The sequence below is a fragment of the Muscardinus avellanarius genome (genome assembly GCF_963383645.1).
Source record: "Muscardinus avellanarius genome assembly, chromosome: 18".
In the NCBI taxonomy this organism is placed as follows: Eukaryota; Metazoa; Chordata; class Mammalia; order Rodentia; family Gliridae; genus Muscardinus; species Muscardinus avellanarius.
This window is the reverse complement of record NC_137804.1, coordinates 30,212,025-30,239,410: the sequence shown is the minus strand read 5'-3', so window position 1 is coordinate 30,239,410 and position 27,386 is coordinate 30,212,025. Positions and strand designations below refer to the sequence as shown.

General features: G+C 47.4%; 2 protein-coding genes and 1 pseudogene across 3 annotated transcripts in view; 2 read left to right on the top strand and 1 right to left on the bottom strand.

Annotated features, from left to right (window-relative positions):
- Nucleotides 1–308: 308 nt before the first annotated feature.
- Nucleotides 309–18,333, top strand: ITIH3 (inter-alpha-trypsin inhibitor heavy chain 3; the record flags this gene model as incomplete). The annotated part of the gene is made up of 21 exons (XM_080715376.1): nucleotides 309–401; nucleotides 1,059–1,076; nucleotides 1,887–2,053; nucleotides 2,143–2,247; nucleotides 2,784–2,946; nucleotides 3,842–3,955; nucleotides 5,844–5,969; nucleotides 6,218–6,334; nucleotides 6,781–6,949; nucleotides 7,299–7,424; nucleotides 7,672–7,853; nucleotides 9,339–9,524; nucleotides 9,679–9,818; nucleotides 10,698–10,852; nucleotides 13,168–13,203; nucleotides 13,337–13,450; nucleotides 13,944–14,148; nucleotides 15,160–15,332; nucleotides 15,525–15,636; nucleotides 15,959–16,088; nucleotides 18,319–18,333. The coding sequence occupies 21 exons, from the start codon at nucleotides 309–311 to the stop codon at nucleotides 18,331–18,333; spliced, it is 2,646 nt and encodes an 881-aa protein (XP_080571502.1).
- Nucleotides 18,334–20,779: 2,446 nt separating this feature from the next.
- Nucleotides 20,780–22,063, top strand: LOC308276786 (F-box/LRR-repeat protein 3-like; annotated as a pseudogene). The gene is made up of 2 exons: nucleotides 20,780–20,983; nucleotides 21,128–22,063. The product of its transcript is annotated as an F-box/LRR-repeat protein 3-like (transcript).
- Nucleotides 22,064–26,928: 4,865 nt separating this feature from the next.
- Nucleotides 26,929–27,386, bottom strand: part of ITIH4 (inter-alpha-trypsin inhibitor heavy chain 4) — a gene marked incomplete at both ends in the record, with an annotated part of 16,040 nt that continues 15,582 nt past the window's right edge. The window contains one exon of the mRNA XM_080715375.1: nucleotides 26,929–26,941. Within this exon, the coding sequence (XP_080571501.1) occupies nucleotides 26,929–26,941 (13 nt within the window). The remainder of the gene's footprint in view (nucleotides 26,942–27,386) is intronic.

Sequence of the window (27,386 nt, the reverse complement as noted above, 5' to 3'; positions counted from 1 at the left end):
AGGCAGTGACCCTAAGATGCTTTTGCTCTAAGCAGAACTCTACACCCTGTCTCCAGGACCATGCCAAGGAAGCCCAGGGTCTGCTTGTCAATACATAGACACTGCCTGTCTAGGGACCAACACTGTCAACAATATCCACTTGGCCCTCTTCATTCAGACACATCCTGGCCGCTACTCCACCCACACCCAGTTCCCGGAGGAGCTTCCCCCTCCGCTGCTCCAGCCCCATGCTGTGGGTCACTGACCCTGATTGGAAAACACCAGACTGGCTCATATAAGGAGGGCAGAGCAGGCCAATGTGCTTGGCAATGGCGTCCACCTGGTGGCCTTGCATTGTCTTAGCTCTGCTCTCTGGCTTGGCAGCCTCTGGCTTCCCAAGAAGTCCACTCCGGCTGCTTGGGGTGAGTATGCCCTCTCTTTCCCCCAGAGCTTCAGGGGTCAAATAGCCAGAAAGCACCATGCTGGGCAAGTCCTCTAGGTGGGTGAGGAGGAGGCAGAGGCTTGGCACTGAGATGCTGGAACAGTGCCGGACATTGGGAAAATGAGGCTCCAGCCAGGGCCCATTCTAGCCGGCTGCCTAACCCTGAGCAAGGCTCTTAAAGCTCCCCAGACCTCAGTTTTCCCACAGATCAAATGGATGATCACCATGAATTCCTTGCTTACTGAGCGCTATGAATGCCCAAGTCATAGACAGATGGAGAGGTCTCTACAAAATGTTGAACTGAGCCCTCTGTGCTATTTAGAAGGAGGCCAAAGAATCTGGGGGTCCAGAAAAAGCAGAATAAGAGCCCAAGTAAGTTAGGGTTTGGAGTATGTGGCCGTGAGCTCTGAGCTTAGCTCTCTGTGACCTGCTCCTTGGCTGACCTGGAGATCTGTCCCTCTCTGGACCTCAGTGTCCCCATCTATTCAGAGACCTTCCTTCTCCCATATGTGTCGTAGGAGGGTCCTGTGTCTTGAAACCCCTTCAGTTGTGTTTGGGGGAGCACCACTGAATGCTGCTGTCAGGCTGTGTGGCTTTGCCCTTGACTTGACTTCTTTGTTTGTCTTTGTTTTTGCAGAAACGGAGCCTCCCAGGGGTGAGAACTTTCACCGGGGCTGAGGTCAGGTCTGGCAGGGTGGGATGAGCTGACTGCGCAACTGCTGTAGGTTGGGGCCATACTGGCAGGTCCCATGGAGCCGGCAAACCGCTCCTGGCCCCTGGCCTGGAAGCCCAATGTGATGCAAGATCCCTGGGAGAGAGCACTGCACAGTCATGGCCTCTGACCCGGCGGGAGGCGCTGAGCAAGGCCCACGGTCATCTCTTCCTTCTACAAGTGCATGCCAAGCACTTGCTGGTGCTTGGCCCTGTGTGGGGGCTGGAAGCCACAATGAACGGGGCCTTGTTGCCCCCTGCTGAAGCATCTCTGTATCCCTATTTAATTCAGACATCTCCCTGGAGCCTCCCTCAGTCCATCACCTCTGTTGGAAAGAGTGTCTGAGGACTCCCTGCGGCACAGGAAGGAAGTCCCTGTTTGAGTCCCTGAGGCCACAGGAGAGGGGCTGGTGTGTGTGCACCAGGAGGGTGTAGGGTGAGAAAGGTGTGAAGGAAGAGTCAGGGCAGGTGGTTCAGAGCCCTGAGGGCGACCAGGAGTCACACAAGGGCTTTACTCTGGACAGGCTCAGCCTCAGATGTGGTTTTACAAGCTCTCGCTGGCTGTGTGTAAATAGATCACATGGTTAAGGAGACAGCAAGCACCGGCATCCCAGCAGCCAGCTGAATGTGGGAACCGGGGCCACTCCCAAGGTTTCCACGTGGGTGTCTGGGAAAACCCAGGGGTGCTTACCAGGCAGAAGCCTCAGGACCTGCAAGGGAGCGTGTGGAGGTGAAGTGCCCACCTCTCCCACAGGTGGTGGACGACATCGAGGTCTACAGCACCAAGATCAGCTGCAAGGTGACCTCCCGCTTCGCTCACAATGTTGTCACTACGAGAGCAGTCAACCATGCAGACAAGGCCAAGGAGGTTTCCTTTGACGTGGAGCTGCCCAAAACAGCCTTTATCACCAACTTCACCTTGTGCGTGCTCCATGGATGCTGGCTCTGAGCTCAGAAGGGAGCTCTGACCCAGTGTGACATCCCCTCCTCCAAACTCTCCTTCCCCGCAGGACCATTGATGGTGTCACCTACCCTGGGAATATCAAGGAGAAGGAAGTGGCCAAGAAGCAGTATGAAAAGGCAGTGTCCCAGGGCAAGACAGCCGGCTTGGTCAAGTAAGTGTGACTGCCAAGTTTTGGGGAAAAGTCTGGGCTGCAAGGGCCCTAGAGACACAAACAGCAATTATTGGTATTGTGATAGCAAAGCCGGGTGTGGTGGCACACACTTGTAATCCCAGTACTTGGGAGGCTAAGACAGGAGGATTGAAGGTTTGTGGCCAGCTACTAGTGAGGCCCTCCACAACTTAGTGAGACCCTGTTTCAAATTGAAAAATAAAAAAATAGGGCTGAGTGTGTAGAATGCCCCTGGTTTCAATCTCCAGGTTTGAAAGAAGAAAGAAAGAAAGAAGGAAAGAAAGAGTGAAAGAGAGAAGGAAAGAGAGAAAGAAAGAAGAAAGAAGGAAAGAAAAAAAAGAAAGAGTGATAGCAAAGTGTGCTCATCATATTTACAATATCGCATTTTGAGTGAGTCAGCCAAGGGGCAGGATGGTCAGGGAGCATCCAAACCAGAGCGCTGCAACTTGAACCCAGGACCCAGGAAGGGTGGGCTCTTGCAGTTCTTGGGTTAGATGCTGTTTCACACCCCATTCTAGGGCCTCTGGGAGGAAGCTGGAGAAATTCACAGTCTCAGTCAACGTGGCTGCAGGCAGCAAGGTCACCTTTGAACTGACTTATGAGGAGCTGCTGAAGAGGCACAAGGGCAAATATGAGATGTTCCTCAAGGTCCAGCCCAAGCAACTTGTCAAGCACTTTGAGGTAATTGATGGCTCCTGCAGCTCCAGCTGGAACTGCAGGGGGAATTGGGTAAGGGTCACAGGCAGAGCTCAGAACAGGGTCAAGAGCAAGGCAAGAGTTAAGGCCAGGCAAGGGCTTAACCCTTGCCTGGCCACCTGGCTGGGGACGCTTGTAGCAATTCAGATGCCTCTGGCCACACATAGTAATGGGGTGACACGGAGAAAGAGACTGAGGTGGACCCTGCAGATTGGATTTGGTTCTGGGCCCTTAGTGAAATACCACGAAGTGCCTCTGTATTGCCCTTAACTGGGAGCGTGGGCATTTCACCTACATCAAAGCTGAAAGCCAGCCATGTGTGATGGTGCACACCCGAAATCCCAGTATTTGGGAGACCAAGACAGGAGGAATGCAGGTTTGCAACCAGCCTAATCAATTTATTGAGACCTCTCTCAAAAATAAAAAATACATGCCAGGCATGGTGGTGCACGCTTGTAATCCCTGTGCTTAGGAGGCGGAGACAGGAGGATCGCACAGGTTCGAAGCCAGCCTCGCTGGCTTAAGAGACCCTGTTTCCAAATTAAATATAAAATAGGTCTGGGAGTGTAGCCTGGAGGTAGAATGGTTCTATCTCCAGTACCACCAAATAAATAAATAAATAAACAAACAAACAAACAAAATGCAAAGGGCTGGAGTGTAGCTCGGGACACACATGGCAGATGGTGGAAGTGCCTGGGTTCAGAGTACCCTTCTGCAGTCTCCGTGTTTCCTTCCTCAATGGGAGACACCAAGCTTTGCCCTAGTGATGTCCTGGAGGATCCCTGCACCATCGGGGACCATCATTCCCCTCAGCCTTGTTCCAGAGGCTGGTGACGTCTCACTGTCACTGAGTGACATCTCCCCATTTGGGCTATTTCAGATCGAGGCTTACATCTTCGAGCCACAAGGCATCAGCACACTGGATGCAGAGGCCTCGTTTATCACCAATGACCTGCTGGGCAGCGCCCTCACCAAGTCCTTCTCAGGAAAAAAGGTGATATAGATGCCTTTCCACCTGGGGGCACAGGGAAGACTTTTAGCCCAGATTTTGCTTATACAAATATGTATGTGCTGGGGAAAGTCAATCTTCAACCATTACCTTTTCCCTTGGCCATCTGGGTCAGGGGTTAGGATGCTGGGGGTAGGGGGCTGGTGACAATGACTTGCCAGAGGAATTGGGGTCACAAATGTACTGGGAAGAGAGATACAGGGGAACTGTTAATAGAGCCCAGTCCCAGTCAACCTTGGGAAATGGACAACGCAGGGGTTTCTGTCCCTGTTTTACATATAAGAAGAGACTGAGGCTAGATCTGCTGTTGCCACATTCATGGGCAAAGATTAATGAGAACCTTGTTCTGGGTGCTGGGTTGTTGGCTCCAGTCCCTAGGGCCTCAGCTATTCCAAGGATTTTACTGGCAGTGGACTGTGGATGAGTAAATGTTTATATAAATAACAGGCCTAAGTCATTTAGACCCTCCAGGCTTAGCTGCATCCTGCCAGGGGCCCCAAACACCTTTCCCTCTACCCCTCTCTTGGCACCAACGCTCTAACATACAAAACCACCCAATGTGAAGTTCTGGTATATGGTGCAAAACTCCTTCCCTAAGTGGCTTCTGGGTGCTGAGCTTCAAGACGAGCCGAGCTTAGGGGCATGGGGGCCAGCCTAAAGGGAGAAGAGAGCAGAATGAGAAAGATGGGCATCCTCCTAGGAGGCCCTGTTCTCCCACAGGGAAAGAGATGCTCAGCAAGACAGAGCCTGGCGAGCAGGTGCACCCCTGGGCCTGCCCACTGAGGTGCTCACCAGTGAGCAGCTGGCCAGGCTGGGCAGGACCTTACCTGTAATCCTAGACTTGGGAGGCTGAGATGGTGATTGCAAGTTTGAGGCCAGCATGCAGTAATTTAGCAAAATCCTGTGTGTGTGTGTGTGTGTGTGTGTGTGTGTGTGTGTGTGAGAGAGAGAGAGAGAGAGAGAGAGAGAGAGAGAGAGAGAGAGAGAGAAAGAAAGAGAAACTGGAGCTACACCCCCAGCCCTATTTTTTATTCTTTATTTGGAAACAGGGTCTCACTAAGTTGCAGAGGGCCTCACTAAGTAGCTGAAGCCGACCGCAAACCTGTGATCCTTCTGTCTCAGCCTTCTAAGTACTGAGATTACAAGTGTGTGCCACTACGCCCAACAAAATCCTGTTTAAAATAAAAAAAATAAAGAGCCAGGCCTGGTGGCGCACGTTTGTAATCCCCGCGCTTGGGAGGCTGAGACAGGAGGATCACGTAGGTTCGAAGCCAGTCTCAGCTACTTAGTGAGGCTCTCAGCAACTTAGTGAGACCCTGTTTCCAAATAAAATATAAAATGGGTCTGGGAGTATAGCCCGGAGGTAGAAAGCCTCTGGGTTTCACCTCTGGTACCACCAAAAAAATTAAAAAATAAAAAAATAAGCCGGGTGTGGTGGCACATGCTTGTAATCCCAGCATTCAGGAGGCTGAGACAGGAGGATCAGGGTTCACAGACAGCCTCAGCTACTTAAGTCCTCTGCAACTCAGTGAGACCCTGTTTCAAAATAAAGAATAAAAAATAGGGCTGGGTAGGGGGTAGCTCAGAGGTAGAATGCTCCTGGGTTCCATCCCTGGTGCTGAAAAAATAATAATAATGGGAGGCTGAGACAGAAGAATTGCAGGGTTGAAGCAACTTAGAACTTAGGCAAAGTAGCATTGGGGGTGCATCTCGGAGATAGAACAACCCTGGGTTCAAGTTTAATCCCCAATATAAAAAAAATCAGAAAGGAAAAAGAAAGAGGAAGGAAGGAAGGAAGGAAAGAAAGAAAAGAAAGAAAGAAAGAAAGAAAGAAAGAAAGAAAGAAAGCCAGCCCTTTATTTCTGTTCCTCAGGGCCATGTGTTCTTTAAACCCAGCTTAGACCAACAGCGCTCATGTCCAACCTGCACAGACTCCCTCCTCGACGGAGACTTCACCATCACCTATGATGTGAACAGAGAGTCTCCAGTCAATGTGCAGGTACCCCCCAGCCACCCTGTGGCTGGCCAATCGTCATCGAGGCGGGGAGGGCTCAGGAGGAGCTGCAGCTGCACCCAGGGCCATCTCCCTCCAGCTTCAGCCCCAGGCTGCAAGCTGCTTGGCCTGGACAGTCAACGCTCCAGAGCCTTGGGCAACAGTGCGTAGATGGTGGGAAGGAGACACCTTTTCCTCGGGTGGTAAATGTCTGTCTTCTACCTGCCAGGCCTCTGTCTCTCTCCCCTTTCTAGGTAGTCAATGGATACTTTGTGCACTTCTTTGCACCTCAAGGCCTTCCAGTGGTGCCCAAGAATGTGGTCTTTGTGATTGATGTCAGCGGCTCCATGGCTGGCCGGAAGATAAAGCAGGTTAGCTCCTCAGCTGGGGGCTGAGCAGGAGTGAGGGACTGTGGGAAAGGAGAGAATTCTTTCTGATGAGAGGGAAGGACATGGACAGGATATAAGAAGGTTCCAGAGCTGGCGTGGTGGCGCACACTTGTAATCCCAGTACTTGGGAAGGCTGAGACAGGAGTATCGCATAGGTTTGAAGACAGCCTCAGCTACTGAGTGAGGCTCTCAGCAACTTAGTGAGACTGTTTCCAAGTGAAAATATAAAATAGGGTCTGGAAGTGTAGCCTGGAGGTAGAAGGCCCCTGGGTTCCACCCCCAGTACCCCCCCACCCCCCCCCCACACACAAAGAAGGTTCCTAGCCACTGTCTGCTTTCATGGGGAGCCTTGGGCAATGCTCTCTGATGAGGACAGCCACACTCTGCAGCCGGTTCTCAGCTTGTCTTTGTATCTCTCTCTTCCCTAGACAAGGGATGCACTCCTCAAAATCCTGGAGGACATGAAAGAGAGTGATTACCTGAATTTCATCCTGTTCACTGGAGATGTGACTACTTGGAAAGACCAATTAGTGCAAGCCACTCCAGAGAACCTCCAGGAGGCCAGGACATTTGTGAGGAATATTAAAGACAGAGGAAGTAAGATGGGGGGAGGTCTCCTACCAGCTTCTTCTCCCGTACCCAGCAGCCTGTTTCTCTCCTGCCTTGGGGCAGAGCCTCTGCGGGTCTCTTCCCTTCAGACCTTCGCCCAGGAAAGAAGTGGGAAGGGTGTCCTAGAGCCTGGTGGCAAGATATTGGGGTGTCTCCTCTGCAACCTAGGGAAATCCATTCTTTCTGTTTTGAACCTGAGATCCTAGTGCTCCACAAGTCCTAGCAAGATAAGGCCACAGAGAACCCTTCCTCTTGGCCCGACCTCCTCTGCTCTGGTGTCCTTGCACCCTGACACCTTGGGGACACCCTCCCACAATGCCATCTATCTGTGCCACAGTGACCAACATCAACGATGGGCTGTTGATGGGCATCCGTATGCTGAACAAAGCCCGGGAGGAGCACCTGGTCCCTGAGAGGAGCACCTCTCTCGTCATCATGCTGACTGACGGCGATGCCAATACTGGTGAGGACGGGCAGCTCTAATTGGAGAGAGTGCCTGGCTTCCTCCTGGCTCTGAGGCTGGCTCAGTGTAAGACCTCGGGCACATCTTCCCAGGGTCCTCCATGGTGTGTGAGCCTCTCAATGGCAGAGCCCTGCCTCCCTCTGCCAGGCTCCCCTCCCCTCACCCTGGCAAGCATTCCTGGCCACAATGTTGCACGAGTCAGACCTCTCCAGACAGAGCTGGTGCAGATGGTCACCCTCTTCCACAGGTGAAAGCAGACCTGAAAAGATTCAGGAGAATGTGCGGAACGCCATCGGGGGCAAGTTCCCCTTGTATAACCTGGGCTTTGGCAACAATCTGAATTATAATTTCCTGGAGCGAATGGCCCTGGAGAACCATGGGCTTGCCCGGCGCATTTATGAAGACTCTGATGCTGACGTGCAGTTGCAGGTATGCCTTGTCTTGCACACCTCCAGGAATGAGGGGCTTACTACATCCTTAACGATTCCACTATGTGGAAATTTTCCATATTAGAAAATTTTTCTTGAGCTTGACGTGGTGATGCACACTTGTAATCCCTGAGACCGGAGGACTGCAGGTTTGGGGCCAGCTTCAGCAACTTAGCCAGAACCTGTTTCAAAATAAAAAATTAAGAAAAATTAACTGGTAGTATAGCTCAGAGGTAGAATGTCCCTGGGTTTTACTTCTAGTACCTCTCCCCCAAACTGCTGATAAACAATGGATAATTTCTGATGTGAATATGCCTAAATGCTGCATAAGTCACTTTGTTTTTTAGGGTTGCCATAACAGAGAACTGGGTGCCTTAAACAAAGTAATCTCTCGTGTCAGAGTTCTGGAGGCTGCAAGTCCTAGATCGAGGTGTCAGTAGGCTGCATCCCTTCTGAGGGTTTTGAAAAAAGTAGCTGTCCAGGCCTCCCTCCTCAGCTTGTCAATGGTCAGCTTCTCCCTATGCCCTCATGATCTTCCCTCCTTCTGTGCCCCTGTCCAATTTTGATCTTTTCTTTTCTTTTATTTCCTTTATTCTTCCTTCCATTCTCTTCTCCTCCTCCTCCTCCTCCTCCTCCTCCTCCTCCTCCTCCTCCTCCTCCCCTTCTTCTTCCTTGGCATTCTACCTCTGAGCTACGTCGCCTATTTTATTTTGAAACAGGGTCTTGCTAAGTTTACTGCATGCTGGCCTCAAACCTGTGATCCTCCTGTCTCAGTCTCCCAAATACTGGGATCACAGGCGTATGCCACTGTACTCAGTTAAAATTTCCCCTTTTCTTAAGGACACAGTAATATTTGGATTAGGGCCCACCCTAATGACCTCACTGGATTATCTTTGTAAAGTCTTTACCTCCATATAAGGTTACATTCTGAGGAGCTGAGGGTTAGGACAGCAACCTACGCACGTTGGGAATGCAATACAAAATTCAACTCATAACAGACATATTATGAAATTTTTTTTTAATCTGACATTCAAACTTAACCGCATGTTAAATTTACTTTCTTTCTTTTTTTTATTTGCTGGCTCCGGCTACCTCTTGCAGGCGGTGAAGGCGTCTACGTGTGGGTGACCCCCACCCGCTCCCCCATCTCACATCCCCCTCGCTAGTGAGGCAGCCTCTTCCCCCTTCCTTTACTCCTTGCTTTTATTCCAACAAACATTTCTTATTTTAACAAACATTACTTTCTACGCACCAAGAACTCTGTCTTTCCTTGTATTCTTCTTAGTCTCTACCTGGAGCAGGGAGGGGGAACAGGGAGGGTTCCCACAGACTGAAAGGCACAGTCAAAGTCATACAGAAAGAAATCAGAAGGCAGGACTGGCTGCACGGCATGGGGATGTCCACAGTGCCAGGGGAGCTGCAGCCTTCCCCTTGCCATGCTGCCCTGGGAGCCCGAGATGACCAAGTCCCCCCACCCCAACTCCAGGGCTTTTATGATGAGGTGGCTAACCCACTGCTAACAGACGTGGAGGTGGAGTACCCTCAAAATGCCATCCTGGACCTCACTCAGAACAGCTACCAGCACTTCTATGATGGCTCTGAGATCGTGGTGGCTGGGCGCCTGGTGGATGAGGACATGAATAACTTTAAGGCGGATGTGAAGGGCCAAGGGGTGAGTGGGGACGGGTCCTGGGGATGTGCTGAGGATGAAAGGTCAGCACCAATGGGCCTCAGCCTCCTGGCTGATGGTCCAAGTATGGTGGCCCCTGAGTCCAGCCGACCCAGATCCAGCCCTCAAGCCCCTTACCTTCTCCTACCACGCCCAGGCCTTCAGTGATCTGACCTTCACAGAGGAGGTAGATGTGAAGGAGATGGAAGAGGCCCTGAAGGAACGAGACTACATTTTTGGGAACTACATTGAGCGGCTCTGGGCCTATCTCACCATTGAGCAGCTACTGGAGAAACGGTGACCTGGCCTACCCCTTGCATAGCTGGGCCCCACCCAGGTTCTGGCATTGCCCAGCAACTATTTGCACCTGCCCCTGTGCTCTAAGGGAGGCCAGAAGAGTAAAATTTGGCCAGTTACCAGGGAAGAGTGTCCCTGAGCCTGGCCTTGCTCTTCTGCCCTTTTCTTGGTCCAGTAAGGAAATGGTACCTGTGTCTACTCCCCTGCCCATCTTGGGCTCAGGCAGGCAATTGCTACCAAGGGCAGCAGCCTGGGAGTACCTCGAGCATGAGCCAGGGATAGTGAGCAAACTAATTAAAGGCTAGGATCCAAAGGATGGAGCTGAGCCCCCTGGGAAGGATTAAGCAGGCCTCATTTAGCAGGGTCTGGCGCCTGCTCAGCGCTTGGCACACAGATACTATCATGCATGATGTTTGTTTGTTTTTTGGTCTGCAGTACTGGAGATTGAACTCAGGGCATTCTAACTCCAAGCTACACCCTCAGCCCTATTTTTAGTCTTTGTTTTGAAGCAGGGTCTCATTGAGTTACCGAAGTTTTCACTAAGTAACTGAGGCTGACCATAACTTGCGATCCTTGTCTCAGCCTCCCAAGTACTGAGATTACAAACGTGGGCCACCATGCCTCTTCATGCATGATTGTCAAAGTGGGTATTTCCAGCCTATTATATTTTACAGGTGGGGAAACTGAGGCCCAGAAAGGAAACAGAGTTTGTCCACATGCTCCAGGGGGCTGGTGAATCGGTCTTCCCCAAACCCCAGTGGGCTCTGCTCTGGGGAACCCAACAGTAGGGGAGGTGGAGGAGGGCCTCCAGCTGCCTCTGGGGCTGATTGCGCAGGAAGGCAGGGGGCTGTTCTCTGACGGAGCGGCCCCTCCCTGCAGCAAGAACGCGCATGGCGAGGAGAAGGAAAACCTCACAGCCCAGGCCCTGGAAATGTCCCTCAAGTACCACTTTGTGACACCTCTGACCTCCATGGTGGTGACCAAGCCCGAGGACACCGATGACCAGATGCTCATCGCCGACAAGCCTGGGGAAGGTGGGCACAGAGAAAGAAGGCTAGAGCTCAGATGCTTCCTCTGGGACTTTGGGCCCAGGGTACCCAGCAGAAGAGCTGGCCAGCCTGGGGCAGCAGACCTCCTGAAGAGGGGCAGGTCTGGGGGCATCCGAAGCAAAACTGGCCAGGGGTAGGGAAGGTGGCATGGCAAGGGCGAGGCAGAGAGCAAGCACACTGAGTACAGGAGAGCAGGCTCCTCTGAGTCTCTCAAGGGTGTGAGGCTAGGGGCCATTTCAAGGAAGGTTGCAGCATGGAAAGGCTCAGTGAGGTGAGTAAAATCACTTCCAGTCCAAAAGTTGGGTGCACAGCAGGCCTCTCCACACCGGGGGATTGTGAGAAAAGGAGGTCTTGGAGCTGGAGCTGGGACCAAGCCTCTCAAGCAGGCCCGGGCTATACTCAGCAGGGGTCCTCAAATGCCCACTGCAACTGGGCTTGTGGTACGGGGACGGGGGTTGGCTCTGACAGGCATGAAAGCCAAAGAGTTGGTCCAGGCCAGGCCTCTGGCTCCCAGAAGTTCTTGGTTCCAGGGGACACACTGTGGGGATGAAACTTGCTGTTGGCCAGGCAGCCATGGGGCCACTCCATTGGCTGCATTGGCCGGGACCAGTGGTCTACGGCTTCTAACAATGTCCTCTCTTCCTTCCTCGCTGTGCCTGGAGGTGCAGAAGGTAAGTCCAGCCAGGTGGGCATTGTGGGAAGAGGAGGAGGCCGAGATGAAGAGGGCTTTCCAAGCTGGTGGGGACACCCAGAAGGGAACGGTGCCCTCGGCACACCTGGGCTCAGGTTCAGCTCTATTACTAACTCATGAGTGATGTGGTTTAGACTATTCCTCTTCGAGCCTCAGCTTATTAGGATAAGAGTTACCTGTCCAAGGAGAGACAAGAATACAACAGTATTCTGTGACCTGAAAAAATTAGCTATTTACCCCAGTACTTGGAAGGCTAAGATAGGACGATCACAGGCTCAAGGACAGCCTCAGCAAGTAGTGAAACTCTCAACAACCTAGCAGGACCATATTAAAAAAAAAAGCAATTTAAGCTGGGAATGGTGGTGCAGGCCTATAATCCCAGTATTTGGGAGGTTGAGACAGGAGGATTGCAGGTTTGAAGAACTTGGTGAGACTGTCAGCCACCTAATCAGACCCTATTTCAAAGTAAAAAATAAAATGGGGCTGGGGATGCAGCTCAGAGGCAGAACACCCCTGGATTCAATCCCTAGTACCATAAAAAGAAAAAAGAAAGGAAAGAAATTAGTAATTTAGCATGTCAGTTACTTGCATTCAACCCCACAGCCACTCTCGAAGGGAATCCTTTTATGATTCCCATTTTATAGTGAGGAGACCAAGGCACAGAGAGGCTCAGTGTGTTTTCTCAAGGGCTCGGTAGTAGGTGATCTGGCACTGATTCAGAGGCAGCCTGGGCCCAGTGTTGTGCTGGAGATGGTGGGAAGCATAGTACCAGGCACCTCTCTCATCACAAAATTGCAACCCCAACCCATCCAGTCCTCCACCACTGGGCAGAGCCTCCTCAGCACCTGCCAGCCTGCCCATGTGTACCTATGAGGAACATATTGGGCAGGGCCGTTGCTTTCCCCACAGAGCAGCCCTGTCAAATGTAGTCACCGGTATGTATGTGTGCGTGAGTGTGTTCACGTGTATATACGTGTGGGGGGAGTTACTACCAGGAGCAATAGACAACTGTGGTCCTCACCCTGCCCTAGCTAAGCGCTGGGGAACCCAGGGGTGGACAGATGTCTGCTGTGAGCATTGTTCATGAGAGATAAGCTGGTGTCTTGAGGGTTTGCATTTTAGCCACATCAGAATGCCATGCCCCTAGTGTTAAGTCACACCCCTTTCACTACCAGCTCTGTAAAGGAGTTTCCCTAGACATGCCCTCATTTATAAAGCCTAAACCTTGGGGTCATACCCTCATTTTCTCTCTCCAGCGATAGGGCCCCACTAGGAGCCAAAGGCCCCAAGACAAGGGCTGAGAGGGAGGGAACTCCTCAACCATGCTCATGACTCATCTTCGGTTTCCTTTTAGCCACATCAGTGACGCCCTCCATGTCCTACCAGGGTAGGTATATGCTGCCTGCCCCAGGCTCCTCCGTCTTTCCTGAACCAGCTCTTGAGGATAGGCAGATGGAGCAGGTGTCCTGCAGGGCCTGGGGGTGGCAATGTGGGGGGAGGAGTGGAGTATTAGGAAGCAGGATGGGAGGGAGTATGAACCAAAATCTGGGTGGGGTCCTGGCCCTTCCCAGGACTGTGAGACCAGCTCAGTTCTGTCTCTGCTCCACAGTCAGCTACCAGCGTCCTCAAAACCCCTACTACTATGGTGAGTTCCCTGGGGCAAGGCTCGGGGCCTGGGTGCAGCATTCCTGCCTGTCTGGGAGTTCAACACATGGGGGCCAGGAAAGGCCCTGGAACAGTGAGTCCTGGGAGCCAGCCCCTTGCCTATGTGTCTTCAGTGGACGGGGACCCTCACTTCATCATCCAAGTCCCAAAAAAAGATGATGCTCTCTGCTTCAACATCGACGAAGACCCAGGCACGGTGCTGCGCCTCATTCAGGACCCAGTCACAGGTGGGGCTGTGGGCTGCCATGCTTCCTGGGAGAGTCTGGAGGGTGGCTCTGGGATTGGGTTCTCCTAACTCTGCTCTAACACCTCCATCTTCATATGCAGGAGTGGGGACCACTGAGAGGTAGACTAAGACCCCCAGTGCTATAATGAGAGAGAGAGAGAGAGAGAGAGAGAGAGAGAGAGAGAGAGAGAGAGAGAGAGAGCGCTGGAATTATGGACACCCTGGGTATAGGACCCTGCCTAAGTCTAAGCAACAGTTTTTCTCTAAACAACGCCTCCTGGCCCAGGCCAGAGGTAGATCCACAATGCTCTAGCCCAACTCAGACACAAAGCATTGGGAACAGACAGGGTCAGGCTCTGATGTTCTGGTCTTTCCTGGGGCCTCCTACTCCGCTACCCCTTAGAAGGTCTGGTTGAAGGGGAAGGCACACCCCTAAAATCCAGCCTGGACTCAGGGCCTTGCTGGTCTGTCTTGCTACCCCATCCTGCTGGCAGGTCTCACTGTTAATGGTCAGATCATTGGAGACAAGAGAGGCAGCCCTGACTCCAAGAACAGAAAGACTTACTTTGGGAAACTGGGCATTACCAACGTTCAGATGGACTTCCGGATGGAGGTGACGACAGAGGCGATCACGCTGTGGAATGGGGATGTACCTAGCACTTTCAGTTGGCTGGACACAGTCACGGTCACACAGGACGGGTAAGGTCTTCCAACTGTGTCTCCAAGGGATGTGGCAGCCAGAGGTCCTGGGGAGGTGCTTGAGGGATTTGTAGTAATCCCAGGACAGAATATCCATGGGGGTTACAGGAGGTATTGGTAGCCTTAGGGTTTAGTCCCTAGGAAAGGGTGACTATGGTGACCCTAACCAACTCCTGTGGTCCCAAGAGCTGAACTGGTGGCTGGATAGTTGATAGGCCTGATTGAGGAAATCTGGTGGCTGAAAGCATTAGGTGACTCAAGCACTATGGTATGTGCCTGTAGCCTCAGCTGCTCAGGAGGCTGAGGCAAGAGAGCCACTTGAGCACTGGCGCTTGAGACCAGCCTGGGGAGCCTAGCAAGATCCTGCCTCAAAGAGAAAAAAAAGCCAGGCATGGTGGCACACACCTGTAAACCCAGTACCTGGGAGGCTGATACAGGAGATTCAAGGCCAGCCTCTGTAATTTAGCAAGACCCTGTTTATAAATAAAATATAAAATAGGATTAGGGGTGTAGCTTGGAGGTAGAGTGCCCCTGGCTTTAGTGCCTAGGACAAGAAGAAGGAGAAAAAAGAAGAAGAAAGAAAGAAGAAATAGATGAAGATGAAGAAGGAGGAGGAGGAGGAAGAGGAAGAGGGAATATCTTATCTGGCTAAACCTGTTAGTTCTCAAACTCCTTAGCCTTTACTATGTCTTTAATATCCCAGAACCTTGTGGGCTGGGCAGGAATGCTACTCCCACTAAGACTCAGAAAGGGGTACGTCCTTCCCAAGGTCATATAAGGAGTCAGTGGTTGAGCTGGGGCTTGGCCCCAGGTCTCTGGACTCCCAGGATGGCCTTTCTCCTGCTCACAGAGAAGCCAAGATCCACTCAGTGGAGGAAATAGATGATATGCACAGTTTCTGGAGTATGTACCTCAGGTGCCATGTACCCAGAAGGCCTTGCTGAGATGCCCTTGATTCAGATGGCCAATGTCATGACCACTGGCCTCACAGCCACCCCTCTTCTCTCCCAGGCTGTCTGTGACAATCAACAGGAAGAAGAATATGGTTATCTCCTTTGGAGATGGGGTCACCTTTATGGTTGTCCTGCATCAGGTGTGGAAGAAAATTCCAGTTCACCATGACTTTCTAGGCTTCTACGTGATCGACAGTCACCGGATGTCAGCACAGACGCATGGGCTTCTGGGTATGAAATGTTCAGACTGTAGGCTCTTCAGGCCACATAGAAGCATGGGAAAGACATGCACAAGGCCCTCTGAGTCACCGTGTACCCAACTCATGACACCCCATTCAGCCTTTGCACCAATGCTAAAAGGCCAGTGGCCATATCACCCATGGCAATGCCAGGAGCTAACAGTGTGAATGCTTTCATTCCCAGGTCAATTCTTTCACCCTCTTGATTTTGAAGTGTCTGACATCCACCCAGGCTCTGACCCTACAAAGCCAGATGCCACAATGCTGGTGAAGAACCATCGTTTGACTGTCACAAGGTGAGGGGCCACCTCTGGATACTCTTTCCCTGCCCAGGACCAAGACAGGGGGAAAGCGCTCTGTTAAAGCACATTTGCCTGGTGGGCTCTTATTTTCTATGGAGTACTTTTGATTTTCTTAGAGGTCTTGGCCCCCTCTAGATCCCCTTCTAATCAAGGAAAAGCCTCTGGAAGAGAGTAATCATGTGAACTCATTCTTGACCAAAGAATTCTAGGCTCTTAGAATTTCCAATTTCACATTCTTTTTCAACCTTGGGCCCATGAACGTCACTGACATCTTGCCTACCTGTGCATTACAGCATCACTCTATCTTTTCTCCCAGGGGCTCCCAGAAAGACTACAGAAAGAATGCCAGCACTGGCATGAAGGTCATCTGCTGGTTTGTCCACAACAATGGGGAAGGGCTGATTGATGGTGTCCACACTGACTACATTGTCCCCAGCCTGTTCTCAGTAAACACAGCAGCCCCCTGCTGAGATGGAAGGCCCTGTTTGGATGGAACAGGAACACCCAATGGGGTCCTTGGGAGGGGCTGGGACAATAAAGCCCAACATGGAAACTAGACAGCTACTAGCCTCTGCATGTCTTTACAAGTCCTGCTCTAAGGAACAGGCAGCTGGATCCAGGGCAACTCAAATGAGGGGATGGCTTGTAGAAAGGCAATTTCTTGGGCTTTACAACTGATACAACTGGGAGACAGTTTGGGAATTCAAGTGTATTATTCAGAAAGGAAAAAAATAAGAATTGAAGCCAGGCATGGTGGTGTATGCTAGTACTTGGAAGGCTGATACAGAAGGATTGTGGGTTCAAGGGAGACGAGAAGACCCTGTTTCAAGATAAAACTAATAATAAAATAGGTCTGGGGGGGGGGTATTGCTCAAAGGTAGAATTCCCATGGATTCAATTATCAGTAACACACACACACACACACACACACACACACACACACACACACACTTCAATAATTGACTCTGGAATAAAGGTATTCAGGAAGAATTGAGTACATTTCAAAGTCCACATTACAAAAAAAGTCAGGGGTCATGGTGTCCAGGAGCTCTTCTCAGGACCTTCAGAAGTAGACAAGGTTTACAGGGCAGGCATAGTTCACATCTAAGTGGGGATGTCATCCACCTCTCAATCTATTCACCTGTTTTAATCAACACAAGCTGATTAACACAGGTGGATAGATCTTGTTGTATAACAAGATATCTGAGATAATCAACTTAAAGGAGAAAAGTATTATTTTGGCTCATGGTTTCAAGTTCAGTCCATAGATACTTGGCCCTGTCACTTTGGACTTGTAATGGAACAGTACATCATGGTGGGGATGTGTGACAGAGGAGGTATGTTCACCTTATGGAGGCCAAGAATCAGAAAGCGTCCAGGGTACCAATATCCCCTTTGAGGGCTTGTCTCCACAGAGACCTAGCTTTCATTCACTAGATCCACCTCCTAAAAATTTCACCACCTCCTAATGGTGACACACCCTACAAATAAGCCTTTAACACATGGGCCTTTGGGGACACACAAGATCCATACTATAATGCTATTCTTCCACCTACCATCCATTTAACCATATATCCATTCATAAACCTCATCCATTATACCACCAATCTATCCCTCCAACCATCTGTCCCTTTATCTATCCATCTGCCAATCCATCAATCCCACCATCCATCCATCCATCTATCCATCCATCCACAAATCCAACAATTTTACCACTTATCCATTTCTCCATCCATTTATCCACTTAACCAACCACCCATCAATCCTACTATCTATCCATCCCTCTAACTATTTGTACATCCACCCATTCATTGATTCAACAGATAAACATGATCCCCTGGACCAGGATCTGGAGCACATAATTCAGTAATCTAATTTCTGTCTTCATGGCTATTCAAGTTTGCCTTTGGCTGGACTAGGACTCTCTGGGATTCTTCTGCTACTTCCTAGTGATCACATGCTCTTCCTCCCAATGAGTCTGGGTAGGATAGGGAGGCAGAGAGAGGCTCCCTGGATTAGGGTCTCTAAGAGATATCCAGCCTGAACAACCCTTTCCTCCCTGGAACAACTGAATTGCTCTTCCTGGCTCTCTGCCTCCCTCACTGACTTCCAGAGAGAAAGATTTTCACAGAGCAGAGCTGATCTTTTCTCCTTGCCAAGATGTCTGTGGATGATATCTCCTATTCACTTCTCTTGCGACGAACTAAAAAATCCTTCCTCTGGCCTCTCTAGCTTACCCTCATACATAGGTGCTTCTCATTTTCTGGATTCCAGACACTAGGCTGTTTCTAGTTGCACAAATGTGCCCCATCCTGCTCACACACTTTGCCTCTGCAGCTACCTTTCCTTAAAGGCTGGCTAAGCAGAGGGGAGCTGGCGAAGGGAGCAGTGAGTAGTGTTCTAGATGGCAGGGCAGGGAGCAGTAAGGCTGGAGGAGTTTGGAATCAAACTGGGGAAATCCCTAAGTGCCAGCGGCTGGTGGCATGTAGCTGTGGTCATAGGGGTTGTCCTACCTCCCACCCTAGAGGACCCACAGCTATCCACTGCTGGAGCAAAAACCAGGGTTTTCTAGGGACTGGATTGGCCTAGAGTTTGGAGAGGAGCCTCGAGGGAAAGAAGGTGACCTCATGTGGCTATGGGGCACTACTGTCAGTCTGGTTGCTGCCATTGCCCTAGGAAGAGGGCACATGAGAAACAGCTCCCAACCTGGAAGCCACCCCATGGTTCTGGGTGAGTGTCAGAGGTCTAGGCTGGACTGGCTAAAAGGATCCAGACCTGTGAAGGGAGCCCTGAAGGGCAAGCCCTGCAGTCCAATTCAGTCCTGGGTAGGCTCAGGAGCCATGAAGTTAGTTTTCACATCTGTGCAGTGGGAGAGTCATCCTGGCAGATGGAGCATTTAAGGGGCATCTTCCAAGCTGGGCATGGTGGTGCACACTTGTAATCCCAGCATTCGGGAGGCTGAGACAGGAGGATCGCAGTTTTCGGTCCTCAGCTACTTAGTGTGAGTTGCTTTGCAACTCTGTGAGACTCTGTTTCAAAATAAAGAATATAAAAATAGGGCTGGGATGTAGCTAATACTTAGTGAGGTCCTCTGCAAGTTGGCGAGACCCTGTTTCAAAATAAAGAATAAAAAATAGGCCGGGTGTGGTGGCACACGCTTGTAATCCCCGCGCTTGGGAGGCAGAGACAGAGGATCACGCAGGTTCGAAGCCAGCCTTGCTGGCTTGAGACCCTGTTTCCAAATAAAATATAAAAAATAGGTCTAGGAGTATAGCCCAGAGGTAGAAGGGTTCCATCTCAAGTACCACCAAAAAAAAAAAAAAAAAAAGGGCTGGGGTGCAGCTTGGAGATAGAATCCCCCTGGGTTCCATCCCCAGTACTGTAAAATATTTAAAAAAAAATAAAAAAAAATAAAAGGCATCCTCCTATCATTTTTGCTCCTCCTGTAGTGCCTCTTGGCTCTTCTGCAGGCAAAATCTAGGCAGACTGTCCTCTCCCAGCCCCAACCATCCCTGACTACAGCCTGAATTTCAGGGAAGAGGTTACTCTGCATGTGAGGAGCGTGCGCCTGTCCCCATGGCCCTCCGTCCCCTCCTGCCCATCCCGGGTACGCGTTCCTAGGTGCTGGGCCTAGGCCACGCTGGGCCTCGGCCTGCTGTCCTTGCCTGCTGTTCCTAATAGGTGAAATTCTTGTTATGCCTCAAACCTCAAGGTGACACCACCACCTCCAGAAGGGCTTCCCCAGGCTGGGAAGATGCCTCCTCGTGCTCCTGCAGCCCCTGGCTGTCATTGTGCCCAGGTTCCAGCAGGCCCTGGCACATCTGTGAATGTAAGAATGAAGGTCTTGGACCAACTTTCAACTCTTTACAGAATCCATGGCTGGTGCTGACAGGGCCAGCAAGTCAACCATGACTCCTGCTCTGGCACAAATTCTGCAGCCCAGCTCAGGCTGGTCAGGTCCCAGAAGGGTGAGCTTGGGTTGGGCACCCCTCTCTTATCTCTGTATGTCCCTTGATGGCCCCACTGCAAGTGCCCCCCAGGCTGTTCTCTTGTCCCATAGAGCTTTGGTCTGAGCCCATCTGAGTTATTGTCACAAAGAGACAGCTTGAGACCCCACCCGTGCCAGAGGCTAGTGGACAGGCAGCAGGAGGAGCACTGCTCTGTCCTGGGAAGAACCCGCTGCTGGAGACCCCTCCCACTGGCCTAACATCTCACCTCTAGAAAGACTCATTCAGCAAACACCCTCCACAGCTCAAGAGCTGGGAGAGGATCTTTCCCTGATGATCTGGTCTGTTTTGTCTCTATAAGCACATGAGCCGACTTTCTGCTGTACCCTGACTGCCAGGAAGCTCAGAGCAAAGCTCTGTGGTCAACCACTGCTTCCGTTTCCCCACCCTGGCATCTCTGGTTAACTACCTTCTGCTTGGCTCTTTGTTTTTATTCTCATACTCATGACTTTTGGATTTATTCTCTTTTTTCTATTTGTTTGTAAGCCATAGACGGTGCCCTTTTTAAAAGAAGTAGATCAAGTCCAGTTGCCCCTGGTACCCACAGGGGATGGGGTCCAGGGTCCCTGAGGACACTAAAATCCATGATGCTCAAGTTCTTTATATAAAATGTGATGCATTTGCACATAACCGGCTTACATTCTCCTATTTACTCGGAATCATTTCTAGGTTACTTATAATATCTAATACAAAGAAAATGCGGTGTAGTTATTATACTGCATTTTTACACATTTTTTTTGTGTGTGTGGGTCTGGGGATGGAATCCAGAGATATTTGACCTCCGAGCTACACCCCCTGGCCAATTTTTTATTCTTTATTTTGAAACAGGGTCTCACTGAGTTGCGAAGGGCCTCACTAAGTAGCTGAGGCTGTCCGCGAACCGCGATCCTCCAGTCTCAGCCTCCCAAATGCTGGGATTACAAGCGTGCACCACCATGCCTGGCTTATACTGCATTTTTAGGGAATAATAAGAAAAAAAAACTGATTTTGGATCCGGTCCCTGGCCCGCCGAGCCGGCGCAGAGCGACGCAAAGGAGCCTCCGACGGCGACGGGCAGCCCCGGGGCCAGGACGCGACAGCCACAGAACTGAGCAGGAGGCCTTCTCCCTGGGCCGCCCGGGCCGCCAAGGATGAAACGAGGAGGAAGAGATAGTGATCATAATTCATCTGAAGAAGATATCGCAGAGAAATCAAAGAAACTGAGGACTACAAATGAGCATACTCAGACTTGTGATTGGGGTAATCTCCTTCAGGACATTATTCTCCAAGTATTTAAGTATTTGCCTCTTCTTGACCGGGCTCATGCTTCACAAGTTTGCTGCAACTGGAATCAGGTATTTCACATGCCTGACTTGTGGAGATGTTTTGAATTTGAGTTGAATCAGCCAGCTACATCTTACTTGAAAGCTACACATCCAGAGCTGATCAAACAGATTATTAAAAGACATTCAAACCATCTACAATATGTCAGCTTCAAGGTGGACAGCAGCAAAGAATCAGCTGAAGCAGCTTGTGATATATTGTCTCAATTTGTTAATTGCTCCTCAAAAACACTTGGGCTTATTTCAACTGCTCGGCCAAGCTTCATGGATTTACCAAAGTCTCACTTTATCTCTGCACTGACAGTTGTGTTTGTAAACTCCAAATCCCTGTCCTCGCTTAAGATAGATGATACCCCAGTAGATGATCCATCCCTCAAAGTGCTGGTGGCCAACAATAGCGATACGCTCAAGCTACTAAAAATGAGCAGCTGTCCTCATGTCTCTCCAGCAGGTATCCTTTGTGTGGCTGATCAATGTCATGGCTTAAGAGAACTGGCCCTGAACTACCACTTATTAAGTGATGAGTTGCTACTTGCTTTGTCTTCTGAAAAACACGTTCAATTAGAACATTTGCGCATTGATGTAGTCAGTGAGAATCCTGGAAGACACATTTCCATACTATTCAGAAGAGCAGCTGGGATGCTTTCATCAAACATTCACCCAAAGTGAACTTAGTAATGTATTTTTTTATATGAAGAGGAATTTGACCCATTCTTTCGTTATGAAATACCTGCCACTCACTTTTACTTTGGGAGATCAGTAAGCAAAGATGTACTTGGCCGTGTGGGAATGACATGCCCTAGACTAGTTGAACTGGTAGTGTGTGCTAATGGTTTACGGCCGCTTGACGAAGAGTTAATTCGCATCGCAGAACACTGCAAAAATTTGTCAGCTATTGGACTAGGGGAATGTGAAGTCTCGTGTAGTGCCTTTGTTGAGTTTGTGAAGATGTGTGGTGGCCGCCTGTCTCAGTTATCCAGTATGGAAGAGGTATTAATTCCTGACCAGAAGTATAGTTTGGAGCAGATTCACTGGGAAGTGTCCAAGCATCTTGGTAGGGTGTGGTTTCCAGACATGATGCCCACTTGGTAAGGACCGCATGATGCAGGGCATGATGAATCACACCTTGTATTATAATAAAAGTTAATTTGCTATAGTTCTAATTCTACTATTTTGTGGTACAGGGATTTGACATCTTCAGTGAGTATATAAAGATTGTTTATTGGAAGACCTGAAAATCAGTGTTGGTCAGAAAAATCCATTTGTTTCTTTAGCCTGATAGTAATAAAATCTCTAACAATTAAAAGGAAAAAAATGTGGTTTCCGATTTGAAAATAATAACCAGTTATAAACAATTCATAGTCTGAAGGAAAAAAAAAAACCTATGTATTATAATATCCAAAATAGATAAAAGACCTAAATATAAATCTTAAGACTATAAACTTTTAGGAGAAAATCTGGGTCATAAAACCTCACAACATTGAAATTGGCAGTGATTTCTTGGATATGATTTCAATGGCACAGGCAACAGAAGAATATACAAACTCCCTAAAAAATAAAAGAAAATATTGTATATCCAAAGACAATGTAAACAGAGTTAAAAGTTACTAATAGAATTGGATAAAATATTTCCAAATGCTATATCTGAAGGTATATTAATATTCCAACTAGAAATCCTAAAAATTAACAACAATAAAGGCAAACAATACAACTTAGAGATAGGTAAAAGACTAACATAAATAATGAATCTCCACAGATAACCAATCTTAGTTGTCTGTTGGATGGAAACTCTTGTTTCTCTGGTTCTGGTGAGTGTTACCTATTTCTTCTTTGTAGTTAATCTCTTTGAGTATTTTCTCTAGCGCTGGTTTTGAAGACATAAATTCCTTCAGTTTCTGTTTGTCATGGAAGCTTCTTATTTCTCCATCTAATTTGATAGAAAGTTTTGATGGGTAGGAAATTTTTGGCTGGAAGTTGTTTTCTTTCAGAGTTTGGAATATGTTACTCCAAGCCCTTCTGGCTCTCATGACTTGGTTTGGGAAGTCTGGAGTGATTCTAATTGGTTTGCCTCTGAATGTCACTTGGCCCTTTGCTTTTGTTGCCTTTAAGATTCTCTGCTTGGCTTCCACATTGGTCATTTTGACAATTATATAGCGTGGGGATCCTCTTCTCCGATCCTGTCTAAAGGGAGTTCTATAAGTTTCCTGGATCTGTGTATCAACCTCTTGCTCTGTATTTGGAAAATTTTCTGCTATTACTTCCAATAAGCAAGTACTAATAGGTTTTCTGAAATGTTATGTTCTCTATGCATTTTTTTAAAAAATGTAAACTTGACATTTTAGGGTCTTCAGTTATATACACCTGTTATGAGGTGTTTAACATAGCTCAGGAAAGTGAGCATTTTGTGAGAAAAATGTAGGATATCTCCATATCTAATGGAAATTATTATTATTATTATTATTATTATTATTGTTGTTGTTGTTGTTATTATTATTATTATTTTGGTGGTACTGGGGTTCCTGGAAGCCCTTCTACCTCCAGGCTACACTCCCAGACCTATTTTTCCATTTTTATTTGGAAACAGGGTCTCCTAAGCCAGCGCACGCGGCTGGCTTCGAACATGCGCGATCCTCCTGTCTCTGCCTCCCAAGCGCAGGGATTACAAGCGTGCGCCACCACGCCCGGCTCTAATGGATATTATTGGTTGAATGTTCTCATATGTTATGAAGCTGTTAAAAAGATATGTATAATTAATTGGAACACTAGCAAACTTATAAATGTCACACAGTGGTTATTATAGAAGGAAAATACACAGAAGCCAAGATCAAATTAAGAGAAAATAAATGGAGCAGAAGGGAGACAGTATTTAGCTTTGTATAAACTTTTAGATTTCTGATGTAATATGCTAACACATGTAAGTTGTTTTCTGTGATATGTTACTATGTATGCGGCATTAAGGCAATGTGTGTAAAGTAAGGAATGCTTTACCAATTTTCCTTGGTTTTTATCTTTGTTTAAGTTAGTTTTGAAGTATTATACAGTAATTGAAATGAAAAACTTACCTAATTAAAAACGCCAAATTGAAATAATTAAAGGTAGAAATTTAAAATATTTTAAAATTGTTTCTGTGAGAGAATATTAATCTTCAGTAAATTTTAGTGTTGGCTCTTTTTTCATTTTGGAATAACATAGTTCAATAAGTAGAGTTTTAAAAATAAAAGCACTAGTGTACAGTTTGGAATAAACAGTAAATTTAAAAGGAGATATATTTAAGTTCATAATTATATTTTTTAGTATAACTCAGTGAACTGGAAAGTTTTAACAAAAATATCTGCAGTTTTGCGATTGTTAATTTGCTTAAACTGATATTTTATATTATTTAAGTTAGGTAGCATTTTTACTTTTATATAAATAAAGGTAAATCGATGCATTGTAGAGTCTACAGAATAGTAAGTTTTGGGCTACCTTTAGCCTTTTTAGATATTATATAAACTTTGGTTTGGGGCACTAATGGTAGTAAGTACTACCCTCCTAAAGGAAATTAGAAGTGGTTTACCCACAGTGGAATGCATTCATGCTTGAATGGCTCTCTTCAGTAGTGTGACTTGTAGAAAGTTGGTAGTTATGGAAGCTGACAATCTTAAAGTAGATGACCTTCTGAAGAATAGAATAAAAAATGATTTTTTACATAACATGCTTTTCAAAAGTGATGATATTCCACTTGTCCACCTCATATAAATGAGAAGAAAGGCTGATATAGACTTAAAAATTAAAAGCAGTTAGTGTAATATTTCCCCTCTTACCAAGTAGTAAAAAGCTTTGACTGTACAAGAAATACTTGTGGATTCTTTTTGTTTTTGAACAACTATGGAAAATGGATTTGATAGCACCTAATCAGTTCTACTAACCAAAGCTTTATCTGAAAATTTACTTTTTGTACAAATTGAATTATATAATGCTTGAACTACTTTTGTCACTTTATAAGTAAAATATACAGTGCTTAATTTGTTTATACTATAAAGTATGTTAAATGCTTTTGTCAAATCGAAAATAAAGATAGTTACTAATGCTGTTGTATTAAAATTTTTAAAATATAAAAAAAGAAAAAAACTGTATATGTTCAGTACAGATGTAATATTTTTAAATATTTTTGATTGCTGGTTGGTTGTATACATAGATGCAGAGCTTGCAAAGATAAAGGACCGACTATAACAATATATATATATTGTGGTACTGGGAGTGGAACCTAGAGGCTTTCTACCTCTGGGCTACACTCCAAGACCTATTTTATATTTTATTTGAAAACAGGGCCTCACTAAGTTGCTGGGAGCCTCACTAAGTAGCTGAGGTTGGCTTTAAACTTGTGCGATCCTCCTGTCTCAGCCTTCTAAGCGCAGGGATTACGAGTGTGCGCCACCACGCCCGGCTATAACAATATTTGTGTGTGTGTGTGTGTGTGTGTGTATGTGTATGACTGGGGATTGAGCCCAGGGGTGTTTTACCTCTGAGCTACATCCCCAGCCATATATATATATATATATATATATATTATTATATATTATATATTTATATATATTATATATTATATTATATATAATATTATATAATATAATATATAATTATATATAATATATATAATTATATATAATATAATATAATATAATATAATATATATAATTATATATATAATATAATATAATATATATTATATTATATATTATATTATATATTATATATATATTATATTATATATAATATTATATTATATTATAATATATTATATTATATATTATATTATATATTATATATTATATATTTATATATTTATATATATATATATATATATTTGTTTGTTCGTTTGTTTGTATACAGGGTCTCTCTAGGTTGCTGAAAGTCTTGCTACATTGCGGAGGCTATCCTCAAACTTGAGATTCTTCAGTCTCAGATTCCCAAGTACAGGGATTATAGGCATGCACCATCACACATAATACATTGTTAAAAGTATGTTTTGCCTGTGGAAGAACTGAATGGAATCTTCAGGTGCCTAACCCTGGAACATGGACAGGAGAGGGGACTCAGCAGCACAGGACTTAGAGTTGAGGACCCAGTTCACCCCGTTAGAAGGGAAGTTTCTGAGAACAGGCCCTTGCTTTCCTCCTGGGAAGGGGCCTCCTCTCTATCTCCTTTGTCTCCCACTGTGAGGGAGCAGACAGGATGAGCTCAGGTATGAAAATTAACTTGTGTAAAGCAAATCCCATTGGAAAGGTCCCAAACTCATTGGAAACTCTGGAGCTTGGCAGGTCAGTGCAGTTGACTCTTTTATGAATCAAGACTGGTCTCCACTTTTCCTGGACAGCATTCTTCATCCGTGGCCCTCACTGGGTACTGGGATTGAATCCAGGGGCATCCTAACTCTGAGCCAAACCCCCAGCCCTATTTTTTATTTCTTATTTTGAAACAGGGTCTCACTGAGTTATGGAGGGCCTCACTAAGTAGCTGAGGCTGGCCACGAACCTGTGATCATTCTGTCTCAGCCTCCCAAGTACTGGGATTACAAGTGTGTGCCACCATACCTGGACTTTTTTTTTAATTTTGAGACAGAGTATTGCTAAATTGCCCAGACAAGCCTCAGACTAACTTGTGATCCTCTTGCCTTAGCCTCCTAAGTTTCTGGAGTCACAGGCAGGGACAAACATTTTACTTATTTTAAAATTTTGGGGTTGCTTTTTTTTGTAGTAATGAGGATTGAAGCCAAGATCATTCTACCTGTGAGCTACACCCCAGCCCTATTTTATTTATTTTATATTTATTTATTTATTGAAACAGGATCTCACCAAGTCACTGCACACTACCCCTGAACCAGCAATCTTCCCTCCTCAGCCTCTCAAGTACTGAGATTACAAGGTGTGCACCACCACACCTGACTTGGACCAGCTTTTTAAATGGGTGGTTCACTGCTAGTGTTCTTGTCTGCAAAATGAAGTGACAGGGCTGAAAGCTCTCCATGGACTTTAGGGACCAACAGTAGAAGAAGATGCTAGTACTCCATGAGGCCAAGGGTTTGGGATAGGTTCAAGGTTCAAGGCACTGGGATTGGCTGCATGGAACCAGAGGCACCCCTCTCTGGTCTCATCCCACTTTTCTTTATTTGTAACAAGTAGGAATCCCCCTCCCCATTGTGATCCAGGCCCCACAGGTGGCCATGCAGCGGCAGGTCAGGTACATGTAGTTCCTCCCGTCATAACTATACTTCAATGGATAAACAAGGAATCTCTGCTCCCAGGTATCCGTCTTGGTAATCCAACTTGAGTTTTCTGAGATAGACAGATGACAGACAGACAACAAATCTCAGGTGTGTTGGAAAGAAAGGGAACAGGAACATGGAGGCTGAGGAATTCCAGAGTCCCTCTAGAAT